Raw genomic sequence first — 26,716 nt, 5'->3', positions numbered from 1 at the left:
TTGATGTCTGAATATTCTGTATTTCTGTCTTATCTTGGCCATTGTAATGATAATAATTTAAACAGCTGCAGCCAAAAAAATGATTGAAATATTTTCAGTAACAGTAGACATTTTTGTACAGATTACGAACTTAGCACACGGCAGCACAGGAATACGCTTTTTTAAAAAGTGAAAACAAAAATTGTCACTTTACAGTATATTATTTGATTTCGCTGGTTCGGTAATCTTTACATATCTTGTTTAATGACAGCAAAGCATTTTCTTATGTACAATAGTCGTGCCCAATTAAATTTACCCAATGAACATAATAAAAGGTCAAGCTACATAGTACACATACAGCACCGTAAACAAATTTGGAGTCGTTATTACAAGTGAAAGCGTTATGTATATAATGTACAGATGAACTTGCTCTGCAATGACAATCGCATCACGTTTCCATCTTCGCAACTCCATCCATTGAAATGTCGTTTCTAGTTTAGGACCTTTGTATACGACAACGATTTCGTCCCAGGACCCACTCAGAAGGAAATATTTCGACTGCTTACTCGGAGAGCAAGTCTAATTTTTCATGCGGAACTATTTGTATCCTTGTTCTTTCTGTTTCTTTTTAATTTTTTGTTTGGTTTTCCTAGTAGGGAGGGGAGGGTTGGTAGCAAACTCCCTTGAATAGTTTTAATGCGAGTTGAGTGCGAGGATAAAGAATTTAGAATTAGTATAGTAAAAATATGAGTTATCTAGGAATCGAGACAATGAGGCACTGTTACATCAGGGCAGTTTAAAGTGGACTCAGAAGAGGTGAGAAATAGTCTTTGCCAGTCGCGAGATCACTTCTACGTCAAAATTGCGAACTGGGTCAAGAGAAATAACAGTTGATGCTGGCTTGGGACATTCCTAGATAACCAGGGGGAGGGAGTTGCGGGATTGGAGTTTTTTCGAAATAAATAAGTGGGTTAAGGCCAAAGTTCTGCATATCACAAGCACACCAGATTGCTAGTCCTGATGAAGAATAATGTCGTCAATTTGTCATTCTACATCCAGGGTCCTCCGGCGGAACGTTCCAGCACGGTGGCGGCATCTTGGCGTCCCATGACTCTCAGAATATTGAGCAGATCCGTCACGGCACTCGATTCACGGTGACGGGCCTCCCACAGGTCGAGAATGTGTTCAGTCGGACTAGTCTTGGTGGCAAAGTAGTTGATGTACCTGATGAGTCAATCAAACAAACATATTTAGACTAACTGGCAACCGACAAACGCTCTAGACCAGTCGTTACCTGTCAACGCTCAATCTCTGGGCCAGCAATCGCCAATCGTTGCACCGCGCGTTGGGAGGATCGAGAAGTTGGCAAAGTTGGCGGCGGACGGACAATTGCAGGCGGAAGACGGGCGCTTTAGGATCCAACGCCGTCAAATGGCTGGCAGCTGAAGATGAGGCCGCACTACCGTTACTGCTGACTGTCAGGGAGCGCAAGGCTCTTGGCAATCCTGGGCTCGACGGCACTTTACAGCCAGACATTTTCAAGTCGGCCAAGGCGATGCGAATCGACTGGCGATGAGTGGACCCTTGCTGGTGGGCGGCTAACCGACAACTCAAGTTGTTGACCTGGCGATTTTCCCGCTCCAATGTGAAGGCGCAATGGAGATCAAAGCGACGGCTGCTCCAAACTTGAGAAAACGGAATCTCTTGGTGGATATCGCGTTGCACCAGTCTCCATCCCGCGCTCAGTTCGTCCACAGCGAGACAGAGCGGAAATCCGCCGTCCTGGAAGTAAAATGACTTTGCTTTGTCCACCAGACGTCCACCCATTCGCCGTTCAATCGAAATGACGGCATCCAGGCCGGCGATCGTGTCATCCAGCACGTAGCAACGCAGGCCGTACTCGAGCGAATGCTGGTTGGCGGCCAGCGGAGAGAAAACGGCCAAGCGTAAGGTCTTGGTTGCTGGATTGTTTCCGCCACCTGGACAGACGGACTCGCCAACTAAAGCGTAGTGGCCTAACTGGTCGACAGCTAGATGGCACTGATGAGCGTCCACTTGACTAAACACGGGAGTGTTGATCGTTTCCTCTCCAAGCGTCACCAATTTCTGTCAAATCAAAAGTAGATTCATTCAATTGTAGAAAATCACTCATGTCACCGAATAAATTGAATGTTTGTTTATCATTACCTGCCAGTTGGGAGGGTCTTCAGGAGCAGAGTCGCTGTAGAAGACGGATAGACTCCACTGACCCTGTTTGAGAGCAGCGCAGTGCTGGAAACTCAAGACGGCCGGTTTCTTGAAAACCACATCAGAGGGTCCACACAACATAATGGGACTGAGCAACGTTTGGGATTCTATTGGATTAAAAAATAAGATGTTTTTAAGTATGAGACAGAAATCAGAAGAAAAGGTTCACTGAACTTTATCTTACCGGATATTTTAGGGCGGTAGCGATCTTCGCGAAGAATGGCCAAGTAATGTTCCTGCAATTGACCGTTTTTGAGCGCTCCTTCTGGGATCATTAGAGCCACTCCAGCATCAGGTAAGACTAACCGAGAGCCGCCAGACGTCACCGTGGCCATAGTGACGCAACCCACCTCGTTGGCAGGCAAGATGGTGCTATTGCCGGGCAACGGGCGGATGGACGAAGGTGACGGAAGCGTATCCACATCATATGCTGAACCTGAAGTTGCTGGATGACAAAAAAAAAAAAAAAAGAGAAAAATGGTCAAGTTAAGTCAAAATAATTTGATTCAATGTCAAGTGATGTTTTTTACATGAAGAGGACAGCGTGGAGCTGAGACTCTGGTCCGAGTCGGAATGCGGAGTCTTTTCTACACTGGTGTTGTGGCTCGATGGGCGAGGACTACTGGCCAACGACATAAGACTCGTGGGCGGTTCCCCGTCGGGAGTGGACATCAAATGCAATCCAGGAGGAAGAGGAGGCGGCGACGGACTGACCAAATGAGGGACATCGTAATGATGTTCGCTTATCTTCATGGAGAAATAACATTAGTACAAATCCAATTGAAAAAAATTTGAAGAAAACAAATCCTTACGGGAGTTAGGGCTCCACTTTTGCTGGCAGATCCGCATCCGGATGTCGTGGGTTCGGAATAAGTGTACTCGCAATAAGCTGAAGCGGGAGGTCGGTTGTTGGCACCACCAATTCCGGCATTCTGGGTCAAATCCGGCTGGATGCCGAGGCATTTCTTCTCCTGGTCCGAGTAGTAGCCCGTCGCGTATTCTGCACGTTATAAAAGAAACATTTGCAATGAATTAACCAACACATTTTAATCTCTCTTGTCATTCAATTCACTTGCGTTGACTACGTCACATTTTGGGGGAAAATGGAATTACAAGAATAAAGGAGCTTGTTATCGATGTTTTACTTCCCCCCTCCCTCTCCCGCAGAGTGTGTGTTTGCTTAAAGCTCCGAGTGGGCGAGAGGAAAAGACGGAGGGAGCGAAAAGATAACGCCAGTCAAAATGGAGTAGAGCTAGGGGAAGAGGATGTGGAAGACGCCGAAAGAAAGAGCAAAGAAATAAAGGCGCCCTCCTCTCTCCTTGGTTGGTAGACTTACTGCGCTACTGTCTGATGATGCCCCCCCACGTTTCCGGTTTCAAACGCTTTCCCAAATCATCTTTTCCTTATTCCCACTCGCAAAGTTGGTCATTTTTCCAAAATCTCACAACAGACGATTAAATACGAAAACGACAAAAGTCACAGAGGAAACAGGTTGCACCCCTCCATTAAAGGTAAAGCAAACAATGAGAGCTAGGAGGAATCCAGCAGTTTGTCTTGAAAAATGAAAGAGAAGAAAAGACAAACGGAGGGTTTGAAGAAGCCGTTCAAATAAACAATGACTTTTCACAACGTGTGGGCTAACTTGTTTGTTACGTGCACACACGTTAACCAGTTGATTGCCTTTTTGTTTCTCTCTTTTTTTTCTTCTTCTCCCCCCTAGCGCAGCATCCACTCGACAAAACCCCGCACAAGAAGAGAATAAATAATATGCGCATTTCAACATCTAGACCGCTCAGTGTTGTGGGCACAGTGATTTATTGTGTGTCTGTTGCGGCCGAACGAAAAAAACAAAAAAGCTAGCTGGAACACAAAGATAGCAAGACCCTCTACACTTATTATAGTCGTTAGGACAATGGAGGATTTTCTTGGAGAGCTTCTCTTTTGTTTCGCTCCGTTTTTTTTGTGATTTCTCTTTCGTGCGTGAGAGAAATGGATGGGAAGAACACCGACGTGAATCGCTGGACTGCTGGAATCGGCCCGGTTCGCATTGGACTAGACGGAAGCTCTCAACATTCTGGCCTTGTTGATGCGACAGATAAGGCTTATCCACTTGTACTGCGGAGTTTCCGCATCAACGTCATAGAAGACGACGAGAGGGGAACTCTGCGTTGAATACACACAGACACACAAAAGATCCTACGGGAAAAAAAGGAAAGAGATGCTGAATTTCCCGGGGTTTCGGGAAGTTGTCGCGCCGACTCGTTTGTTTATCTGTTGGTTTAGTCAACTCGAGTGGCGCCCACTTGCCTCTCTGGTAAGGGGGAGAGATAGACTACTTCAAACTGTTGACCAGCAACAGCTGAATCCAGCACCTGTCCTCTTTGAATTTGTTTCCCTATTCTGCGTTCGAGTGTGTTGACTTGTGTAGATTTCGATTCATTTCCGGGGATTGGCAATGGGGAAGAAAAGACTTTTCATAGAGCGCTAGGTGGCAGTGTCAGATGGTATGGAAAAAGTCAAACCGGAACGAGTCAATCACCCGTCAAGTCTATACAGTTATTAGAGTCACATCAAAAGGAATAAGAGAAACTCGCTAGTTACCTGACGTTCCAACAGCAAACATGGGCGAATGTCCGCCGGGTTTACGACGTAAGATGCGCAGCATGACGAGACCGAGGACGGCGAAAATGACAATAACCGCCACAGCCACTGCCAGGCCGATGTAGAGAGTAATGTCCGTATCCAGCGCAGCTTTCGTTGCTAAAAATGAAATCAAAAAATTAATTAAATATGGCTTTTCAAAAGATTCGATTATAGATTAGTGTAGTCGACGATCCAGCAAGAGTGCACGAATCGATAGATCAATCGATTGTGTAGAGTACTGCACCCAACCGGTCGATGAATTGGTAATGATCGACTTCATCAGACCATCACCAACCAAACACGTCACAGTGGTCACACATGGTGCTGGTTTCTGGTACTTTTTCGTATCATCAATCGATCAAGAGGAGGAGAGAACTGCCGTTCGACCGTTAATACGTGAGACGGAATCGCATCCGATGACCCGTTTCACTTGGTAATGCTGAAATCAAAAGGCAACTGACAAAATGTCGATCGCCAAATCCAAATCGGGCTGAGCCCATTATTGAAGCATCGGAAAACGGCATGACAAAGGCCAACCCATTTACTAAAGTGTAGCTCTCGTGATACCCTCGTGACTTGACTGTAAGAGCCTAGTGATATTGCGATTGATGCAGACCACATCACGAGTCTATACAGACATGTTACCCTTACATACAACATTTCCAGTAAGAGTCGGTATATATTTTTAAACTTGGCCGAGCTTGAAATCTTCACCCAAACAAATTCGACATTCCGCCCCCAAAAGTTTAAGAGGAATTTCCTCCGTCTCACTCTCGAGTTTAGACTCTACAAAAATGTTTCCTCCGTGACTTGATGGATGAGACGAAATTTTAAGTTACAACTTTGAGCCGCCTGATGTATCCTTGGGTTGAAGCTGAGCGCTGAGAGACACGACAAGATAGAGAGAGAGAGAGATGAAATTCATAGACACCCTTTTTTGTTTCTGTTTTGTCTTTTATTTTCTAGCCTTGGTGATTCTCTCCAGTTTTCCCTTATGCTCCTTTGAAGCTTCTTCGGGCTCCTCTTTGCCTCAATATACTCTTCCGTCTACATCGCCTTTTTTACTCTGAGTTAATTGTGATGGATGGATGAGAAGGGGGAACAGACTCCGGCAGAGATTCTACGGGGGATGGACCACTTGGCATCCTCTTCCTTACTCACTCGGACTCATCTTCCGTCTCTGGAGAGAAGAGTCTAATGATAACACACGCTGATTAACTCTTTCCTTCTGCACGTTTGGCTTCGGGAGTGTTTTAAAAAAGAAAGAAAATTCTTCCCAAAATCTGTGGTGAATTAGGCAGCCGGTTACCGTCTCTCCCCTCCACCAAGTATAAAAACTCTTTGGATACCCAAAACACTCGCGACCCAACAAGTTGACTTTTCACTAGAATTCTCCGCCCTGTCATTTCAACAACAAGTTGAATAATGGAGGAGAAAAAACGAAGTGACGACAAGTCTCGTCGTCATTGTAGGTGGGGAACGGACTATTCAAACTGAAAATGTGTTTGTTAATGGTCTAGCGCTCTAGCGGACTTGTCATGACGTCCTCAAAAGTTAAAGAGGAAAAATTTAAAAAGCCAAAATGGCTGAATTCTACCGGATGAGCCCTTAGCGAAAAGTCCCAGGTTATGTAACAATAGGATGGAGAGGATAGATCCGGACAAAATTATTCCGTCACGAATATCAGAAAGCGGAAGAGAAATGAAATGATGCAAATAAAAATTAAGAGATATAAGAACGAATAAGTGAAAGATGGTGGATGGTATGATTCATCCGCATCGATCCAGCGTCGTCTATACGAGTAGAGGCGCATCTTCTTACTGTTACATATGAAACGACCCGGATGTAAGCACCACACATCAGACGAGTGGCAACGGACTAGACCCCAACAGCAGACTATAGGAAGAGTTATTATAGTAGTGGATCCAGGGCGGAGGGGGGTGAGTTGTTGTAAATCTGAGCATCCCGACGACGACGATAAAAAGCCGACACGGTCCACTGATCCCGGGCGAGGGTGGAGGAAACTCGCAACATTCAGTCAACGTCGACTTTCTTGGCCTGTTGTACATCAGCCATCATCATCCCTGTGTGTCGCGATGAACAGGGAAAATAGAAAAATAAAAATATAAAGAGCAAGGGGGGTGAATCGGAAGAGGGAGACTTGGCATATTAGCCCGGGTGATGATCGCGCAATCGGGCAGAAGAGGATGGGGGAGTTGGCTAGGCTGTTCTGCTAGACATTCAACTGACTGTACACTTTTTCGGCCATCGATGACACACACTGAATAGCTGAGGAAGTAGAAGAAGCCCTCCACCCCCCGGTGGGAGTTTGCTTTGGTTGATGCTCTTCTCTATCCAGCGTGAATCATTAGTTACATGTCAAGTGAGCGCAACTCGACGCATCCAATTGAATTTCGGACCCGGCTGGCAAAGATAGAAGCGACTGCTGGGGTTGGAGAGACTATAGCGACACTAGCGAGTGGATGAGCGAATGAACTGATGGTGGGCGACTGCAAAGAGAATTCGAAAAAAAATAGAGAAGGAGTGACTTGATTATGAAGAGAAAAGAAAGAAAAAGGGGGAACAACTGACGCAAGAAGTCGCCTTACATAAAAGCGGATGAGAAGAATAGAGAAAAGAGTCTGGTAACATCCGGAAAAAGAAACCGGATGAGTCTCTTCTGTTTATGGATGAGGAGGAAAAGAGAAAAATCTGCTCGGATAGTTTCCAAAAGTTGTTAGGACTCGATGTTGCCTTTTCCCATTGTCTCCTCCGGCCGCCATCCGAACGAAACGAGAGGGGGCCGAAGAAAGAAAAGAATGGAGAGATGTACTAGAAGTGGCAGTAGAATCCAGTATAAGGACCCTATACGGATGCTGCAAGCAGATGGATTCACTGGAGGGGTCCCCTTGACCGACAGAATTAGTGGAGGCTCTTTAATATCAAAGACGGAAGGAGCAGCCGAGCCGAGCCGAGCCACTGCCGACGCTCTGGACGGTTGCCAAGACGTCAGCCAGTCAGACAGTCCATCTTGTATTCAACAACAAGGAGAGAGACTGGCGCCCAAATAAGCCAACAAACAACGTCAACTTGTTCCATCGTCAACGACTCCCGCCCCTATATATCCCTTTACACTCCCTACAGCCGACACGACACGCGTACTCAGAATGTGTAGTTGACACTTCTTCTTCTTCTTCTTGTCCAGTCAATATATAAAATGATGGCGCCACTCAATTAGGAGCCAAGTTTGAAACGACTCGGGTTGACGCCACACATTTTCTTCTATCCATACCAAGAAAAATGTTAAAATTAGAGAAACACCAACGAAAAAGAAGGCGGTGAAACATGAAAGCGTTTTGGCTTCCGGCGCCGGAATGTCCGCGTTTCTCCTAAAAGAATCGGGACAGACGGAGATAACTGCGGTGCGTGTTTCTTCTCACTTTCTTGTCGGAACGGAGACACTGATGCCAGTCAGTCTGCCACTCCCACTGTCATCGCCTCCCTTTACCTCAGCTCATGAACGAACGAAAGAACGGACGAACGAAGGCACGAACCAAACGAATCGAAAGGAACAAGCGAAAGGACAGGCATTCTTCATTCCCGCGTGATTCCGGAGGTTGCCGTCGCACGCTTGGCTGGACCCGCAAGTGTGTGGCGACCAAAATGAGACGCTCAACGAGGAGTCTGAGGGAGTAGAAACGAGTTGAGATGGAACCGAATCTCAGTCAGAACGACGACGACGCTACCCGAGAATTCGTAGGGCGTGTGAGCGTTCCGTGTCTCATTGGGACGGAAATGGACGCCACTTTTGGTTTCAACTTTGCCTTGATTTGTACTCCAATTCCCGTTTCTAATGAACATTCCGCATCCTCGACCAAATGTCACGTCACAGGGAATGGTCTCTGAATAGAACTGCTTGATTGGACTAAATCAATAGTAGTAATTAATTCAGACCCTATACTTCTCTGACGTCACTCTTTCCCCTATTTTTGTCAAGTCAGATCACCTCACGGCAGTGACATTTTAAATAAGCAAACAAATAATGGACTAGAATTGGAATCGATTAACGGTGGGCGGAAACGCACGAACCCATAAAATTCTGATTGGCCAAACTGAACCATTTGCATTGGGATTGGCAAACATTCAATTTTTATTCATCGATGATTTATTCACTTCCGCTTGAGAGAACAAATATAAAGGAGGTCGAGACGCTTCTATTTTTGCGGCGATTGTAAATAAATCAGATCAGCCAAACTTGAATAAACAAAAAGAAAAGAGCGAAACAAAAGTCCAGGAAAGAATGAAAATCCCGAACAAGGCAACACGCACGCAACAAAGAGAAGCCGCCCGACGACGACTACTGGTTCCATTTACAACAACAACAACAACAACCGAAAGCGAAAAGAAGTTGGGCGGTGGAAAGAAAACAATTCCCCGTGAAAAATCCGTAGGCGGAATTTGTCGTTATAAGAAGAGACGAACGAAAGGGACGGCCGACTTTGTCCCAGTTTCGCTGCAGCAGCTGCCACCGAAACAAAACATGACAATCCACTTAAAGAACATTTCAGAGTGAGCACGGCCCGCGGCCGCCATTGTCTTTTCCGTCCAGCCTTTTGTTTGGATTATTCTTTTGTTTCAATTTTCTAAAGACCGGTGCCGTGCGCTGATTCGCACCTTCTTATAACCTGCCAATGATGTCGTTAATGATTCGGTGGCTCCTCGTGAATGTGAGACTGTAAATATCGACGGTCTTTTGCTGTTTCAATTGGAAAGCTCATTCAATTCTTTCTGTGCTCAAACGAAAAACAAAAGACGAAAGTCTATGGTGGAAACTATAGTCAAACGTGATGGCTGGATGGCTGAGGTCGAAAATTGTTATATCGGGATTGTCGGTTGCGGGAGAATATTTACGGGTGGTGGCAAAGGAGCCAAGAGAAGAAGATGATCACGAAGGGGCACGCCCCAAACACAAAAGTTTTCCTGGCTCGGATTTTGATCGGTCCCTTGCCGACATCCATCCAGCGGCGCGGACGGAGGGGAAATGAGAAGTTGATGCCGGAATTCGGGCAGATCTTGTTCCATCATCGTCCCTTGATTGTGACGACTGCCCTTGTAACTGGGTATACTAGTAATTGTACACGTCGTCGTCAACTGTTTGTATGTTGCGACAGTATAGTAGGAAATCAGGATCCCCCCCTCCTAACCCACTGGACCTTATCCATCATCATCAATTCCCTGGATGGCGGCGACGTTTGCATTATTCAAGAGGTACAACAACACGATGAGGTGACTGTTCATGCCCGGATCAATGTCGAATGCACAACACGACGACGACGACGACGACTCGTTTCATCGGCCGCACTTGGCGCTCGATCCTCACAAGTATCCGATCCCGTTCAACACAAATTCCCCAGCTGCCTCCGTTGTACTCCACGTCCCCACCAACTTGCCCCCCTTCGAAAGCAGACAGGTCCATTGTGTGAGCAAGCGGATGGATTCCGATAATCAATATGACGACACAGAGCGGGTCATGTTGGCGTCGCTGCACAGATTTGAACAAGTGCAAGAAACTTTGCCCGTTCGCATACCAATATTTTTTCTCCCCGTCGCCCCAAACAAATAGAAAAGAGTTATTACTGACGGGCAGCAGTAGACACGGATTCGGTCCGTTCCAACGTCCAGTAGCCTCAAAGGATTCATTCGAACAAGAATGCCGCAACTGCCAGCAGCTGCCGTAGAAAGAAACGCATCGAAAGTGTTTCCCTCGACACAGGAAAGGAGCGATAAAGTGATGAATCTTCTCGACCCACAGTCGTTATTCAGTAAAATAAAGGGAATCCATTCAAAAGTATCGGCCATCGAAAAAATGTGGGCACTAGAGTAGAGCGGGATTTTCAAATGTCGACCTTCAACTTTACAATAACGGACCGGTAATGTGTGCCAGCAACGGATAAACTCGTAACACCGTAAGGATATTGAATCGACGACTGGGGATTCCGTATCGGCTTTGTTGTGTTATCCCGAGCTCACGTCAACTCATCCAATCATTCTCCCCCACCCGACCAACTTACTCCCGGGTTACCGACAATGTTCACATTTAAAAAAAAAGCCGAACGTTCACGAAGAGTAAAATAAATCAGAGAAGAAAGTCGACACTCACCTTCATCCGAAATGTCGAGACCTTCGGCACGAACCGCTGCAATAAAAATATAAATAAATAAATTGCATTTTGATACTAAAAAAGGACTTGTGGTCGTGTGATAATTATTTGTCAAACGACGACTTGATTTTGATTTGAAATCGTGGGTTCCGTGTAAAGGGGCAAACAGGACGGAGGATAAATGCGCAAAAAAGAAAACTGTAATAAAATAATGAGTACATACCTCGACACATTCCACCGGTGCAATTAGCAGACATCAAGTCACGGCCGACGCAATATTTGCCTCCGTTGGAGGGTGAAGGGCTGGTGCACGAACGGCGACGGTGGTGTTTACAATCCGGCCCGCAGTTGGACCAACTGGACCAGGCGTTCCATCGACCGTCCACCACTTTTGATAAGGGAAAAAAGAAAAGAAAAACAAATGTTCATACGACATCACTTTGTGTAGCGCATGGATAAAAAAAAAACAACGAATCGCTAACAAGAAACTATGACGTCATATAAAGCAGACAATCACGCTGGCGAGTATTGATTAACTTACCCTCGACTCCATCCGGAAGGATGGATACGTCTTAATCCGGCAGCACAAGAAAAAAAAATACAAACACACAAGGATAAACAACGAGCTAATGATGACACAAATAAACGACATTGGATCCTATTATCAAACGCGGAAATGGGATCGAATGTGTAAATCTGATCATCAATCAACCCAAAAGCTTAAAAGCGAAATTTAAAAATAGTAACTAGCGCCAAGATTCGAGAGAATTGGAGTTGATCTCGTTATGCAATTATGAGATAACAAGTGGCGCCGGGACTTCTGAGAAGTGAAGACAATTTGTCTCGGGAGCGCCAGCCGGGAGCAACATGCAGCCCCAGTCAGCTCACGTTGATGAGACTCTTGCGCCAGCACAAACTACACCAAGGTCGCATCGACAGAAACATATGAGCGGGTTTCGAGGCTAACCAACAACTTTGCATATGGATGAGCCGGTCAATCAAGTCACGTGGGAACAACAGGGGCGAGGAGGCAAACGGGCTATGATGAGCTATGATTATAAGGCTTGTGGTCAAACTCTTTTTTTACCTGGACAGATGGAGGTGCAATCGCCTTTCTGGACGTTGGAACCCGGACAGGTGCGGCCTCCGTTGAGCGGCGTTGGGTTCGTGCACAATCGAGTCCGTTTCTGAGTCCCGCGACCGCAAGAGTTTGGCTGCCCCGTCGACGTGCACTCGGACCACGAAGACCAAGACGACCAGCCCCCGTTAACTGTTTCGCCAAAAGAACAAGAACAAAATAATAACATGATTAAAATGATTGATTTGGCGTCAAATATTTGATCAATCGAATTCGATATTCGATCAAAAAGTGGACGAGAGTTCAGCGAGGGTCAAAAGACAATTTTGGCCGACCTATGCCAACAACCCGTTGGACCGTGCTCGTCTATAGATCTAGAGCACGTCTTCATATTATGTATTGATTTCAAAAGATGGTCGAAAGATGATAGCGACTCGGGGCGGATGGAGGAGTTCCGGATCAAAGCAGCGCACACCAAGCGAAAAAATTGAAAAGAACTCTGAAAAGAAAAGATTCGACTTTTTTCTCTTCGATAATAAACGCATTAAAAGGATAGGCATATAGACGTACTATTTTTCTAAAAAATAGGCAGTAAAGAATCAGACCGACTATACCAACGGGAGTCGTGAGGGATCAATACGATCGCCCGTGGAATCGGACAGAGCGAATATGAGATATAGCCAACGAGAAAACTAGTGCCCGTACGTCTAAAAAGAGTAGCAGCCTTCTGCCTTCGGTGATGTGTGGTATTTTGTATAGGGGAGCCTATATCGAGGAAGTGCATCTGACAGGTCCCCGGTTCGTTATCCAAACTCGTGTCCGACGTCATTCCTCTCTCATTTCTAGTGCGAGGATTATTAAAAGCAGGACTACTACCTTTTCCACGTCTTATTCCCCTGGGCTCCTGTCTGGCAGAGTCGAGAGAAAGGCCAGAGACAATTTGACAGCAGGAAATTCTGATGGTTGATCCTAACCAATCTCATTCGAGAAATCCAGTCAGGTTGAAATCAGTCGCCAAAAGAATTTGATTACCATTTGGAATGGGGATAAGACGGGATGGATACAACAACCCCGGTAAGACCAAACTTTAATGCCACCACACAAGAGTTAGCGCTGGATTTGGACCACCGCCAAAAAATTTAAAAAAAAATGAATAAAAAGGTAAAATGGGAAGGAAATTATGTTTGAACGTCTGTCGATGTCATTGAAACGTTTTTTTTCCCGACCGCACTGGTGGAAACTTTTTCGAGTTCAATGAAACGTGAAAGGCAGATAGCGTTTTCAAACAAGTCACAGGCCAAGTCGGGCATGATGATGTCGCGCTGACTCGACCGGATGGTTTGTCTGTCGGGCGTGCGCACGGTCCCGTTCTTGCCAAACATGGCCGGGACAAAAAAGAAAATGGAAGGAACACGTTCAACTTTTTAAATCTTGCGAGTTGTGTATATGGACTCTCTTATCTCGGCGCAGGTCGTGACATTGTTCCTCCGTCCAAGTGCTGGGCACTATCGGCCACCATCTATCAACCATCTCACCTGGACTGTTGGGTTTATGAAATCTCGTAAAGGTCGGTTGGAAACGGGAAATGAGATTTCACGACCCCTTTTGACTCTTTTTTGATTCTGGGGCTGAACAAACACTTGCATACGGGACGGGACACAAACTGCTGGTCATCAAAAGATTCAGATCCCGAGAAAGTCGAACGACTGGCCGGCGGACTATATGGCGGCTTTTGTGAAATATGGCCAAAGAAAACTCTATACTGACTGGCCCTGGGCAGCATTCTAAATGGTAATACCCTCCGACCCTATTATTATAAATGTACGCTTTGACACCGCGGCCCAGACGGACGTAAAGGAGAGAGAGAAAAAAAAAATGAATCGCAAGATCTTGCAGACTCACGGGCAAACACACACACACGCGCAGCCATCATATGGTCGGTAATGAAAAAGAATAAAATAAAATACGACTCCACTTTTTTTTCTTTTTCAAAGAGAAATTCTTCCCCTTTCGCCGCTCAGGACTCGAGAGCTCTTTTGGTTCGTGCTGCTGTTAAAGGGTTGAAACAATTCCATTTCCATATGTCGGGACCAGACGGAGGAGGTTAGGTTAGGAGGAGGGAACGTGGCCTACAATGGCCTCAGTCACGAAAGATGAGTCACAACGCCTCTCTCTGCCTCTCGGTTGGGAATGCATCAGTTTCTTTTAGTGATTCGATTCGGTTAACTCGACTGGGTCGGTCGTCAGTAAAAAATAAAATAAAATAAAAAACGAGCAAAGAAAAGCAAAAGAGGTGGAATGGCAAGTAGATGGAACTCACCGTATATAACCGGCCCATCATTTACTTCTTCTTCTCCGTTCACATTTTGATCCCCGACCATCGATAAAAACCCAAATGATCATCATCGTCATTCGTTACGCACCGTCGACTTGATCTCGAGTCCCAATGCCAAATCAGAATGATAGTTATAATAACTTGTTGGTAGAAAAACGGAAAACTTTGGTAGAAATTCGATTCATCGGCAAAGTTCAAGGTGAAAGACACTGGACCTTGGTCGCGCGGCCCTGGATTACAAAATCTAAAATTTCCATTAGGGATTCATTCATCGTCGTTGTCCTCCGCGTGAGCGATAAAAATGCATTTAGTAGACGCGTACACGGGAATGGAGCGAGTTGTGCGATAAGACCGCGATCGGCTCAACCTATCAAACGCCCGAGTGAAAAATAAAAAAGTAAAAATAAAACTCGTCGTCAAGGCACGCGCTACTCTGGCCAGGAGAAAAAAACAAAGACACAAAACATTGCCCACGCCTCTCTCGTCCTTGTCCATTGACACTCGGAGAGAAGAGGGAATCAAGAAAGATAGACGGTGAAGCTTATAGACGGTGTTTGAAGGCGAGAGATGCAAGGCAAAACAAAAACAAAAGTCGACAAGAGAAGAAAACGGAAAAGAGCGCACGTTGAAACACCAGCAGCGAGGGCTCCAATCTTTTCAGAGCTGTCTCATCACCTGTCCCGTTATAGGCAAAAGCCTCCACAACTGATAAAAAGAAAAAGGGAAAAATCCAAACATCTATAGGAAACATACGCTGGTATCTATTTAGAAAATCCCATCACAGAGAAAGAGAAGGGACTCCCTTTTAAAACAATAAAGAAAAAGGGGAACTCGTCGTTCGTCTTGATTTTTTCTTTCTTTCAGACTTATCAACGGACCCAATCACTAAAATAATCCCCTGGACCCTGGTTGCCTCTTTTTTCTTTGCCTATTCTTTAATGCTGAGCTGCGGGGGTCTGCGGTCACCCGGCATCAGCTGATTGATATCTTCCATTAAAAGCAGCCAGCTCTTTTTGTCTTCTTTTCAAAAAGAAATTTTTCACTTTTAAGGTTTTTTAAAAAGTCCCCAGAAAATTTGTTTCTTTTTCCTATTTCATCCCTTCACCAATAGCAACAACAGCAAAAAGAAACAATGGGAGAATCAACGAGAAACTTGTTAACCTTGCAAAAACCAAACGAGCAAGAAACGAGAAATGTTTTCTTCCCAAGTTTCAAAAAGTCGAAAATTAACATCCATTGAATTTTTTCGTTTTTGCCCGCCGTGATTATTCTGAACTTTTAGTGCCAGGGGGGTCGTGTGACCTATTGCCTAAGCCGCCACACACACAACATCATTAAGAGAATAGAGATGATTACGTGATCCTATAAATCGATTCCTCCCCATATAGGCGGGATGAGGGGGAGCGGAATTCTTCTGTTGCCTCTATGCGGTTTAAACTTTTTCTCGGGAGAACAATTTGAGCAGCGCATTCCATCGACTTGGAGAAGAAATGATGAAACCCACAAGGATCATCGCCGCCCACATTCACCTCGCTCATGTGTGATGCTCACCTTCCTCCGGGTTGTTTGGGAGAAGAAATAGTCAGAATAGAAGCCAATTTCATTTTATCGCTATGAATGAGAAAAGGTTAAAAATGGACGTCCAGCTGAGATAATGACCAATCATGAGGCCTCCCACCAAAACATCACAAAGTCAAAAGGTTCACGTGATGAATAGTTTCATCAACTTGTCTATTCTCGTTCATTTCCCGATAAAAAGAAATTCCCCCCAGCAATTGTCAGCCTTTATTTTTAAACTCTTCTAGGGATAATTCCATCTATTTTGCATTTGATATCCCAATGGTTCCAGATGACTTGATAAATTTTGTATCCAGTGAGCATAGCCTCATTTGAATACTGAACCTATAAACTCTTTACATTAAGTTCAAAGAGAAACAAACGAAATGCGGATAAAGCTGGGCCCAGTTGACTGCCAGAAATCGGATGGTGCGTGATGGATGCGGATCGAGCTCAATTTCACGCCACTCGTTCCCTTAAACTCTAATCGATTTCTTCATTGCCAGTAACGCGTTATACATTGGGGCGCAGTCGAGTCCATCACCTTCCGGAAATGGAGTCGATATCACCAAGCGTCTCTGACATTTCTAGGACTCCAGTTTCTATAATATTTCCCGACGTATAACTCTTAAGGAATCGGGTGGTACGTACCCAAAACGGTGAGAACGGCCGTGTCGCTGATCCGCTTGCCGGCCACATTCTCCGACACGCAGGTATAATTGCCCATGTCGGCCAGACGGGCCTGAACGACCAGCAAATGTCCCTCGCTGCTGACGATCAAGTTGCTGCCTTCCTTTTTCGGCTCGACGGGCACGCCATTCTTCTGCCAGGTGACATCCGGCGGTGGGATCCCCTCAGGTGCCAGGCAGCGCAGTTCCACTTGGCGCTCCAGTTCAACACTCCGCGAGTAAGGATTCTCCGTAAAGTGTTTGCGGATAACTAAAGAAAAACAAAAGAATAAATGAAAATCACGAAATTCGGCTACAATGTCGATTTTTGAAAATTGAAATAAAAGAAATTATTTTCAAGGAGAAAATAAAAGTTGAAAAAAGCGAGAAGTGACCACAACAGCTGTCAAATTATTCTTGTTTTACTTTTACGACCAGCAGCATTTCATTTTCATTCCCTTTTTATATTGCGTCAAAGAATCGAATAAAAGTGGCGGGTAATAAACGTCCGCCTTGAAAAACTTCCAAAAAAGAAAAAGTGACCATGTGCGAACAATCAAGTCGATGATGATGTGCCGACCCAATGGGAGCAGCTGCAACGGCCGGATTTTTTTGCGCTGATTCGTCTGGACATTGACGGCCTTGTTTGTGGTTTACCCACCCACAGACCTGGACTGTCGACCAACAACTTGAAACCAAATTCACCATAAGCAGATCTCAATGAACCACTAACAACCTCGGTCTATAATGTCATTTATCCGACCGCGGGAATAAATCACGAGAGGTCGGCACCGTGAGCACAGAGAATCGATTTCCCGGACCCACCCAACCCACAATCTCTCCACTTTTCATCCAAAAGACATTCGAGTGTGTGGCACGCGTGAGCCGCACTTTATTCTGATTTCGAAATAAGCCCCAAAAAAGGCCAACCATCGATCGCATTTCTTCGGCGTCTCTTAAAACCTCCTCTTCTTATTTTTCTTTTCTTCTTTGAGTAAAATGAATCTGCTGGTGTCGACGGGGGGAAAAGCCGAGGTTATTTTATGGATTTCTATACAGAGTCGACACAAAAACCCGGAGAAAATCCCGACAGCGGCGCGTTATACAGCCCCAGCAGTCCGTCCCTCTGTTGGCACTGTATTTATTGACTATATTTTACATTACGAGTCGAGTTGTATAATACCCTACGAAAGGAAAACACCAAAGAAAAGCAAAAGCAAGGAATGGGCGTGAGACATCCGTCCTATGATTATACATCAGCCCGAAAAGTCTCTGCTGAGGGACCAACAGGATTGACTGTACAATACCAACTACTCGTCATCTGCTGCTGCTGGCAGTCGTCTGTTACTTTCCTGAAGTAAATTACCATTCGCCGGTACTCGGTTCATTTGCATTGGCAATCGTCTCTAACGACGGCGGTTGTATTTAGAGGTTGGCCTTCATTTCCTTGACTTTCCCTCCTACCCCAAGTCTCACCCTCAATCCGAAATCATGGGGAATTATTCAACATTACGGGATGGACGGCCTAGACATTATTAGTCATTTCTCTTTTCTCGTCTTTGGTCCGAGAAACCACAAACCCAAAACAGATCGTAATAATACAAAATATGTAGGTACAGTTGTTGTTGTAATACCGTCCCGACGTTATAATCACCCTGAATGTTTGAAGCGTATCCGTGAAGAAGTGATGGAGGACAAAAGAGCCAGAAACACTTTGATGGCGTTGTCCTAGTTGCCATGTTATGTTATACATTTCTCAACTTTTTGATTTTCTCTTTTGGTGCCAACCAGCCGACGTCCTTCCCATGAAATAAAAAAGGGAAAAAGAGCACGCACGTTCCACGCAGTTCACTTTTGCTTTGGTTAGAAATTGCAGGACCCATTACTTTTTCGGGAAAAGTGCAGTACGCGACGGTGGATTTAAACTTCATCACCGCCCATGAAAAAATCAAATGAAAATTCAAAAGAGTTGGCTGAACCATTTTCTCATCTCCACAAAAGTAAAAGAGGCCAGGAACCAATGAGGTGCGAGATGGGCAAAAGTTCAGACGGTCTAGAGCCGAGTTGAGCGGTTATGAACCAATAAAAAGGCGAAATTGATTGGACGCTGTTGTTGGTCGGTCGGTCGGCACTTTTCTTGGCAGCAGTTTTGATGGCCACTACCTGACGCACAAAAAGTTGCGGCTGTATGAAGAATGACGCAACAACAACTTTTCTTCTATTCATATTTTTCTCCTTTTGTTTCCTCGCCTTTTTTATTGACCCGTTTTATGTAGTGGAGATGGCAATGCAGTGCAGTAACCAGAGGTCCAATAGCTCTGCCATCACCACACAAAAATATATAAAGCCAAAAATACTACAAAAATATTACGAGTCTGGCCTGTTGTTGTTGTTGTTGTTGCAGAGGAAGAGAACAGGGCCGGCAGCAATATATGACTTGACGAGAGCCGAAATCGCTGCTGGATAATAATGTACTGTAATACAGAGACAGACTTGACGGCGCCCAGTCATCACACACACACACACAAAGGATCGCTACCTACCACCGCCACTATCATCATCATCATTGGAGACCAGAGGCAAAGGAAAAGAAAAACAACAGCCAAAACAACCAAACAACATGAACATCAGAGTATGCTGGGCAGCATATAACGGACGGTGGTACACGCGCAGACACCACCAGAGGGGAAATAATACGCAACGAGTGTGGGAACGAAGGACTTTCTCTCTTTTCTTTTTGGACTGGCACCAGCAATTCAATTTTCTTCATGTCTTTCAATGTGTCATAAAACTGATTTTTTTTTCTTTTCTTTCGTGCGCTGTTGAAACGTCGTCATATAACGCCACTTGAGTGGCGAAATAAGAAAAAGGCAATGGGGGCTGAGCCATCACAAACACACACACACACACCTTTGCCAGTCGCACTATTATTAAACTACAACAAACGCCGACGTCCAGGAAAAGGGAAGCGACACAGGCAAATGCCAAAGCGTTGGATCAAAGAGGAAACAGATGTACATACACCGCCCGAGACTAAATACAAATCCCGACTAGACACAAATTAGCACGACACAGATTTGTTCTCGGCTTCTTTTTCACCCATTCGAGTAGCGCCCCCCCCTCTGAAACCCGAATTGTTTTCGGTATACAAGAACAACTTGATGGATGGGACTCTTTTGACACGTAGTACACTCCGGATATTGTGGATAAGGTTCTTTCGACTCGTCCATTCCTTGAAGAGAAGTTGATGCCGAACTGGGAAAGAGTCGAGAGACAAGCCAAGAGAAATGGCCGACGACACGGTTCCAGGGGCTTTTTTAAAAATATAAGAAAAGGAGGGAAGAGTTTAAATCATTCAAATAATCCCCCCAAAAGTTGCTCCTCTCCATTCCGCATGAAATTTCTCAATATTCTTGCCTGGAAATTAATAAAAGGAGCAACTAACTAATAATCGGATCGAAATGTGTTGTGTGTGTCAGTCGCACAATATCAAAAAACCTTGATGATGAGCTCCATTCGATGACAAGCGATTCAATCAAGGAAAGGCAACCGAAGACGATTCCACAAGATTGATACTCGCGAGACCAGAATCGGATCAATCAAAACAGTCGCCGAGCGGAACTATAGCATCGCCGTAAGGCGAAATGCAAGGTGGGGTCGATTTATTGTTAGGCCGAGTTGTCTTCTGTCGATCAAGAGACTCGTCGAACGAGTGGGAATAACTACAGAATTGTTGGTCACGGTGAAAAAGTTGTCGAAGAAAAACAAAAGAATCGAACGTCACATCTCCAAAAGGAAATGGGCGACGGCAAAATGTAAAAATCTCAAAAGAAGAAAAATTGACACGCCGTTTCCTCCGTCCTTTTTGAACCCCCCAACCGTGTCTCTATAGGGTTTCTCTCCCCTGTCTCTATAATTAATATTCATCAAGGCGCGACCGTGCGTCTCTGTAGAAACCAGTGCCGTGTGTAGCCGGTACCTGTTCCAAAACAAAGGTGCGTGAACCACCCCCACCACCGCGTCTGCGCTGAAACAGCTGCGTGAAAAATGGAATTTTCCCTTTTCAACGTCGAATAAGAATTGCGCGAGTCTGATTTTCAGAGTCGAAAAACAACTTTCCTTGAACGAATCGCCGGGGTCATTTTTTCTTTAGAGACTATCAGCAAACTTGTAACCGAAATAAAAAAATTGCCAAGAAAAATCCAGTCCTTTGCGTGTATAGAAATGCCAGGCGTCCGACTCAGCTGTCGCGCCCATTAAACATCTGTCAACTTCACCAGTCGATAGCAGACGCCCTCGGAAACCTCCCCTTTTCTTCGGCCTCTTCCCCCCAAAAGAAAATGTTGGGAGCGTGACCGAACGCGACCAAACGAATGTAGAACGGAAAAAGACGATAAGAGAATCAACATTTCCAGGATGAAGAAATAAACTCAACAAATAAAGTCGAAATGGCACACATTTTTCTGAATTTAGCAATCCGTAGCGTCGTAAATAGTCCATCACATTATCTAAAAAAAGATTTGAATTTCAAACGTCAACAGTTTACGACTGCCATTTCAAAAATCCATGTTGGGATTACGGCGAGAATTTCAAAATTTATCAGGGAAAAGGCAGTAGCAACTTGTTGTTTGTCTTGTAAACGCCATGAGTCACCAAGTCCTATTCAAATACAATCATTTGACAAGGCGTCGTCATGGAAACGCCGGCACCGAAATATCCACCTGCCTCTTTTTAGCTCATTATCACCGAAGCCCCGTCGTGCCCTATTCCCTGACTGTAATGCGATCACACAGTTAGTGACATCATCGATTTCTCCCCATTGCAAATAACCGCGGTCAAATTCCATTTCTATCTTAATTCAATCAGAAAATTAAAATGCAGAAACCCAAAAGAAAACAAAAACGTTTATCATGAGATTCATCAGGTTGATTGAATCAAAGGTGAGGCAACCTGATTGAAATTCGTCGTCGAAGAATGCCAAGACATTTCTACCGAGACACGGGGAAAAGAAGTTGGTCCGGGAGAAAAACAAAAATTAAAAGCGTTTCGTGTCGTTGACGCCCAAATTAAACGAGAGACGAAATGACCGTGGCTCGCGTGCGGTTGAGATTTACATTCGAATTTACGACGTATACAAAAGGAGTAGCTGTTGTTGCAACACCCCATCGATCGACACAATGATTTTAAGAGTCCCATTTCAGCAGAGCCGGACAACAACAACAACAGAGTTCATTGCAACTCTCAACTGGAGACAAGGGGACGTATAGCTTCCGATTAAACGATGGGAGAAAAAGACGGCCGAGCTTGTATGGCTTAATCCAACAGCCGGATCATCATTTCTTCCGTCTAAAATTTCACACAACGGTTTTTCTTCCGCTTCATTTTCTTTTCTTTGGTCAGAACTTTGAGGGAAAGACGAGAAGGAGGACGAGACAACATTAATTCGGGGTTCGAGCCGCTGGTTCGTAAAGCCTTAACTCTCGCTTGAATGTCTAATGCCATGATATCAATGGCCTGATGGTAGAAGCAGCTCCACTTCTTCTTCTTCCCCTGCACTGACCCATTGTGTCGAAATCGGAGAACGGATCAAAGACGACCAAATGCTTTCCCGGGTCCTTTCAACCGTCAAAGAATTCGACAAACTCCAAGTAAAACTCCTCCACCCACAAAAGACAAACAGGAACAATTGAATCGAATTACAGACGTATAACGACGACATTCGTCATCATCGCTCAGACTGGGTCTCGTCGTCGTTGCCGGGATACGGGACATAAATCAGAAACAATACAACAACAACAACCAGACGCAGCATCGCTCCCGAACTTTCTTCTTCCTCCTCCTCCGTTTATTCCCCCCATCGGTACATTCTCGCCATAACTCTTTGTGGGAGTCGGATGGATATTAAACGCCAAGGAGGATTCACTGCACGCAAGAGAACCGAGAGGGACATGGCTGATGCCATCGCGGCTGGATGGATGTCGCCAAGGGGACAGAACTTGTTCCCTTTCCCAGTTTCCCTTTTCTTCTTCAATTTTCTCCACTCGTGTCGCCTAGACAACCGCATCGGATCGCGTTGAACGCGGCAATGCGTCAAATAGCCCCCCACACCGACATTATCTCAAATGCAATACAATTTGAATTGACTCAACTAACGCCATTCATCACCAGTAGATGCCATAAAAATACGCGCGGGAAATAACGAAACGGGAGAAAAAGAGAAGCGACGGAAGAAGAAGAAAAACAAAAAGGTGGTAGTGGTGTGACTCACATGCGACGATGACTTTGGCTCGGCGGGACTTGACTTGCCCGAAGGAAGACCAAGCGATACACTCGCAACCGTATCCGTCCAATCCAAAGTATTCCTCGACGTCGTTGCGGCTGACGTCCACCTTGACTTCCAGCTGGCGGATGCCCGTCATGGGATCGACAAACTCGTGAGCCGAGTGGTGCTTGGTCCTCACCGCCTCGCCGTTGCAGACGAAATAGAGTTGGAGTGCGTGAGCGGCACGGCACGAGAGCGTTCCCACTTTGCTCTTGACCACGTACGCGTCCTCGGGTTCTTCCAGGAAGAGCGGGGCTCTCGAGTCCGATCCCGGACGACCAGTGGCCAGAGGATCCTCCAATAAGGATCCACCTTTTCATTTTTTGGAAATGAGAAATTGTCAATTAGTTGAAAGCTAATTATTAAAGTATTCAGACAACTTGATTTCAATTAGGCACCGCTATTCCCAATCATCCCGGCAGCAACAAAATTCTAAAACCCTTGCTGAAATTTGTAATTTGAAAACCAACCGACTAGACATATGGCAAAGGAACAGAGAAAGTGTCCAGGTGGGGAGTCTCATTTTTCCTTTTTTTTTCTAGTTGTTTCTTCTTCCATCCTGGACTTTTTATCCTTTCGCCTCTCTCTCTTAGCCACACGACGTAAATAAACAAGAGAATATTGGAGATACTGTTAAGAATGAAAATACCGATGAGAGTACTAACTAGACCTAACGAGCTATTCCCACGTATTCTCCCCCCCCCCATTCCATCCAACTCCTACAGGGGGGCGGGTTGACTGAACGGACCACCGAACAATCGCACTGAGCGACTCTACTATAATCTCCAACAACATCAGCCACTTTTCTTATACCTTATCCACCTGCAGTTTACCGTAACTGGGCCTTTGTTTCACCGTTCAATGCTTCCCTTTCACGCCCATTAATAAAAGTTTAATCATTCAACCTAACCAAACAAATATGAAAAAAGGGCCAATATCTCGACAGAATGGCACTTTTTTTCATTTGGCCGACCTGTTGCCATTTTGTTTCATTAAAACGGGAGAGAAGATGAACCAATAAATACCATCGTCGGTTGCCATGGCCACAGCAAAGAGGAGAGGGAGCAGCAGGTGGAGCAGACGTGAGCGATGCATCTCGGGATGATTCGGCGACTGCAGCGGATCCAGCCACTACAAGAACATAATCGACCTGAAATTGAAAAGGAAATCAAAACATTAATTAAATCTTCCATTCAGCAAATGAAAATTGAAAAAGGCAACACAAAGAATGGCAGAGTATTGCGTAATATAATTCAACTGTTGAAAAACCGAAGGTGTTCACGAACGAGTTCACCAGCAACCGCAAATCGACAAACACACACATGAAAAGCGTGCTTCATTAAGACGGACGACGGCATCGGTGTCGGTTAGTATAAAATCGAGTTAGTTAGGAAAAAGGATTTTTCAATTTCTTTTGTCGACAGAAAAGAAAAAGGAAAAAAAGGTAGTGGCAGACCACACGATTCGTTTCCTTCGTCTACCTTCAACTTGGGTTTTCTTCGTCTTCAATTTCTTTAAAATATTTTGACATTGAAAACGACGTGTGTCTACTCGGCTCAGAGTCCACCCACCACAGCTAGTCCAGTCAACCGAAATCCCCCTCTATCCACAGTGCATTATTATAAAGCGCCTCATAATAAAATGCCGAGTTATTTTTGTAGGGGAGGGCGTTACGACGAGGAGGTTCATTTTACCATTTTCTCTTTTCCTGTTGTTTCTTTTCTCTTTTTTTATTTTATTTTACGATGATCAACAGCAGGACGTCAGTCGTTTATAAACACACACACACACACACAGGAGCCGAGTGCCTGGTCCTTATCAACTTTATGGAAGACCCGCACACACAAAAGTATAAATAAATAAATTGTCTGATTACACAGTACTCCTCGTTCGTATATAGGCTGTACAAAATCAGCTAGAGGGTAAAATACAACAACAACAACAACAACATGTAAAAAAAGGGAGAGGAAGACCGCAACTTCTTCCCGTGGCGGTCGTCGTCGGTGGAAACGCGGAGAAGAACCGCCCGCTGCGTTGAACGCTCACGTTTTCTTTTTCAAAAACCCATTTCTTGGCTCTTCTGTTGCTTTGTGTGTGTGTGTCCCACAAAATTATCCAACCCAAATTGATTCTATTCTTCCCCCCATTCGACTACAAGTTGGTTTTTCCTTCTCAACTTCTTCTTCCTATTCTTGTTTCTTGTCTTTTAATGAAATCAGCTCGACGAAAATGCTTATGTATTTTATCCCGTCATCATTGAAACATTTTCCCGAGTAGAACGAGAAGAAACGTCAAAAGATTCAACTGTTGCCTTTTTTTCAGCCTCAAATTTACAGGCTCTTCCGACTTTTTCTCATTTTAACCAAAAGTACAAGAATCTGCTGAATACATAAAAATGACGCAACCAACAATCACCAGGGAGAGGAGCCAAAGTCAAAGGTGGGCGGGAATGTCTGCAGAAGTTCAAAACTAAAGAAAAACTTTCGAGTGTATAGAGTCTTGTCGACTGCAAAGGTATTAAGTAGAAAAAGATGGCGCAAATAAGGAAAACCAAAGGGGGGCTGATTATAGAGATAAACCCTTTTTTTTTTCCTGGGCTCTTTCTAACAACTTCCCTCAACTTCACCGCCTCCTCCACCCGAGAAGAGAAAAAGAAATAAGAGCGCCGAACTGTTTTGCCTTGTAATTTGGCAGCCAACAGTCAAACAAGCGGCGCTCGACTGGCATCTCCAGCAGCAGCAGCAGCCGGTCCCGAAAATGGTCAAAAAGGCAAAAGAAAGGAAGGCGAACACACAAAATAGTCGACGACCAATCAGACAACTGGTAGCTCAGGTATAGGGGGAGAAAAAGAACTCACGTCCTATAATTACTATCTTTTGGTAGCCCCTCGAGTCTTTGGTTTAAAACGGGGAAAATGGACGAGTCATGCGAAGGGCTTTTTAAAAAGTTACACATTTAAAATTTTCAATGTTACAACTTAAAAAAAAAAAATGAAGATGAAACAAATGGAAACGAGTGGACCAATTTCAATCCAAAACATCGCAGACGACGTCGCTCTCAAACAAACAACAAGAAGAAATTACCATTCTTCTACTGTTTCAGCTGTTGGACGTTGATTAACTAATTACAGGGCACCCCAAATCGGTTCACCTTGTGGTGTCGTGACGTGATGCACTAACCCTTTGAACAAGTTCCACCGTATTGGCGAAGCCTTTCAAAGAAGTTTTTCAAACAAACGAACGAGGAAGAGTTGTAGTTTGGCTGGCGTCAAGTAACTCGACACTTTAAATCAAGTGAAAAAGAAAAAAACAGGAAAAAGATCAAATTCCCCAATTGTATACACAGGGTAGGGGATAGTGATGTAAACATTTTTGTTTGTTCTCTATTCGGTAGTTCAAAAAAATAAGGTTTCTCCTTCGCGAGGGTTTGCCAGTTTTCACATGGCCCCTTTTTTTTTAACTTGGCATCTTTTGTGGGAGACCAGGTGGACAATAAATAACATCGTTAACGATATATTTGGGAGCCTATTGGGTTAAAAGGAAGGAATTCGTTGCCCAATTAGGTCGATGATTCAATGAGCGAATTGATCAGACCGTAAAAAAAGTGAATAAAAGAAATTGGAAATTGGTGATGACGCCTTGTGGAGCCTCTTCACAAAGGATAACAACAACAACAAACCCAAAGAAAGAAAAGAGGGAAGAAAAGATTCCCAAAACATGTTGGATCT

The 26,716-nt window shown here is 44.8% G+C and overlaps 1 protein-coding gene across 3 annotated transcripts in view; it reads right to left on the bottom strand.

The window, feature by feature from the left end:
• Nucleotides 1-26,716, bottom strand: part of LOC124310888 (netrin receptor UNC5C-like) — a 65,274-nt gene continuing 38,558 nt past the window's right edge. For 2 of the 3 annotated variants that reach the window (XM_046775014.1, XM_046775015.1), the window contains 13 exons: nucleotides 24,015-24,139; nucleotides 22,936-23,301; nucleotides 16,651-16,938; nucleotides 12,117-12,299; nucleotides 11,253-11,417; nucleotides 11,030-11,065; nucleotides 4,828-4,986; nucleotides 3,039-3,226; nucleotides 2,757-2,973; nucleotides 2,411-2,671; nucleotides 2,167-2,333; nucleotides 1,274-2,085; nucleotides 1-1,203 (listed from right to left, as the gene is read on the bottom strand). In XM_046775014.1, coding sequence (XP_046630970.1) covers nucleotides 1,029-1,203; nucleotides 1,274-2,085; nucleotides 2,167-2,333; nucleotides 2,411-2,671; nucleotides 2,757-2,973; nucleotides 3,039-3,226; nucleotides 4,828-4,986; nucleotides 11,030-11,065; nucleotides 11,253-11,417; nucleotides 12,117-12,299; nucleotides 16,651-16,938; nucleotides 22,936-23,301; nucleotides 24,015-24,084 — 3,087 coding nt within the window. In that variant the 5' untranslated portion in view covers nucleotides 24,085-24,139 and the 3' untranslated portion in view covers nucleotides 1-1,028. The remainder of the gene's footprint in view (nucleotides 1,204-1,273; nucleotides 2,086-2,166; nucleotides 2,334-2,410; nucleotides 2,672-2,756; nucleotides 2,974-3,038; nucleotides 3,227-4,827; nucleotides 4,987-11,029; nucleotides 11,066-11,252; nucleotides 11,418-12,116; nucleotides 12,300-16,650; nucleotides 16,939-22,935; nucleotides 23,302-24,014; nucleotides 24,140-26,716) is intronic. The other variant, XM_046775016.1, reaches the window with a different exon arrangement.

The sequence above is a fragment of the Daphnia pulicaria genome, chromosome 8 (assembly GCF_021234035.1).
Source record: "Daphnia pulicaria isolate SC F1-1A chromosome 8, SC_F0-13Bv2, whole genome shotgun sequence".
Taxonomy (NCBI): Eukaryota; Metazoa; Arthropoda; class Branchiopoda; order Diplostraca; family Daphniidae; genus Daphnia; species Daphnia pulicaria.
This window is presented reverse-complemented; position numbering and strand designations above follow the sequence as displayed.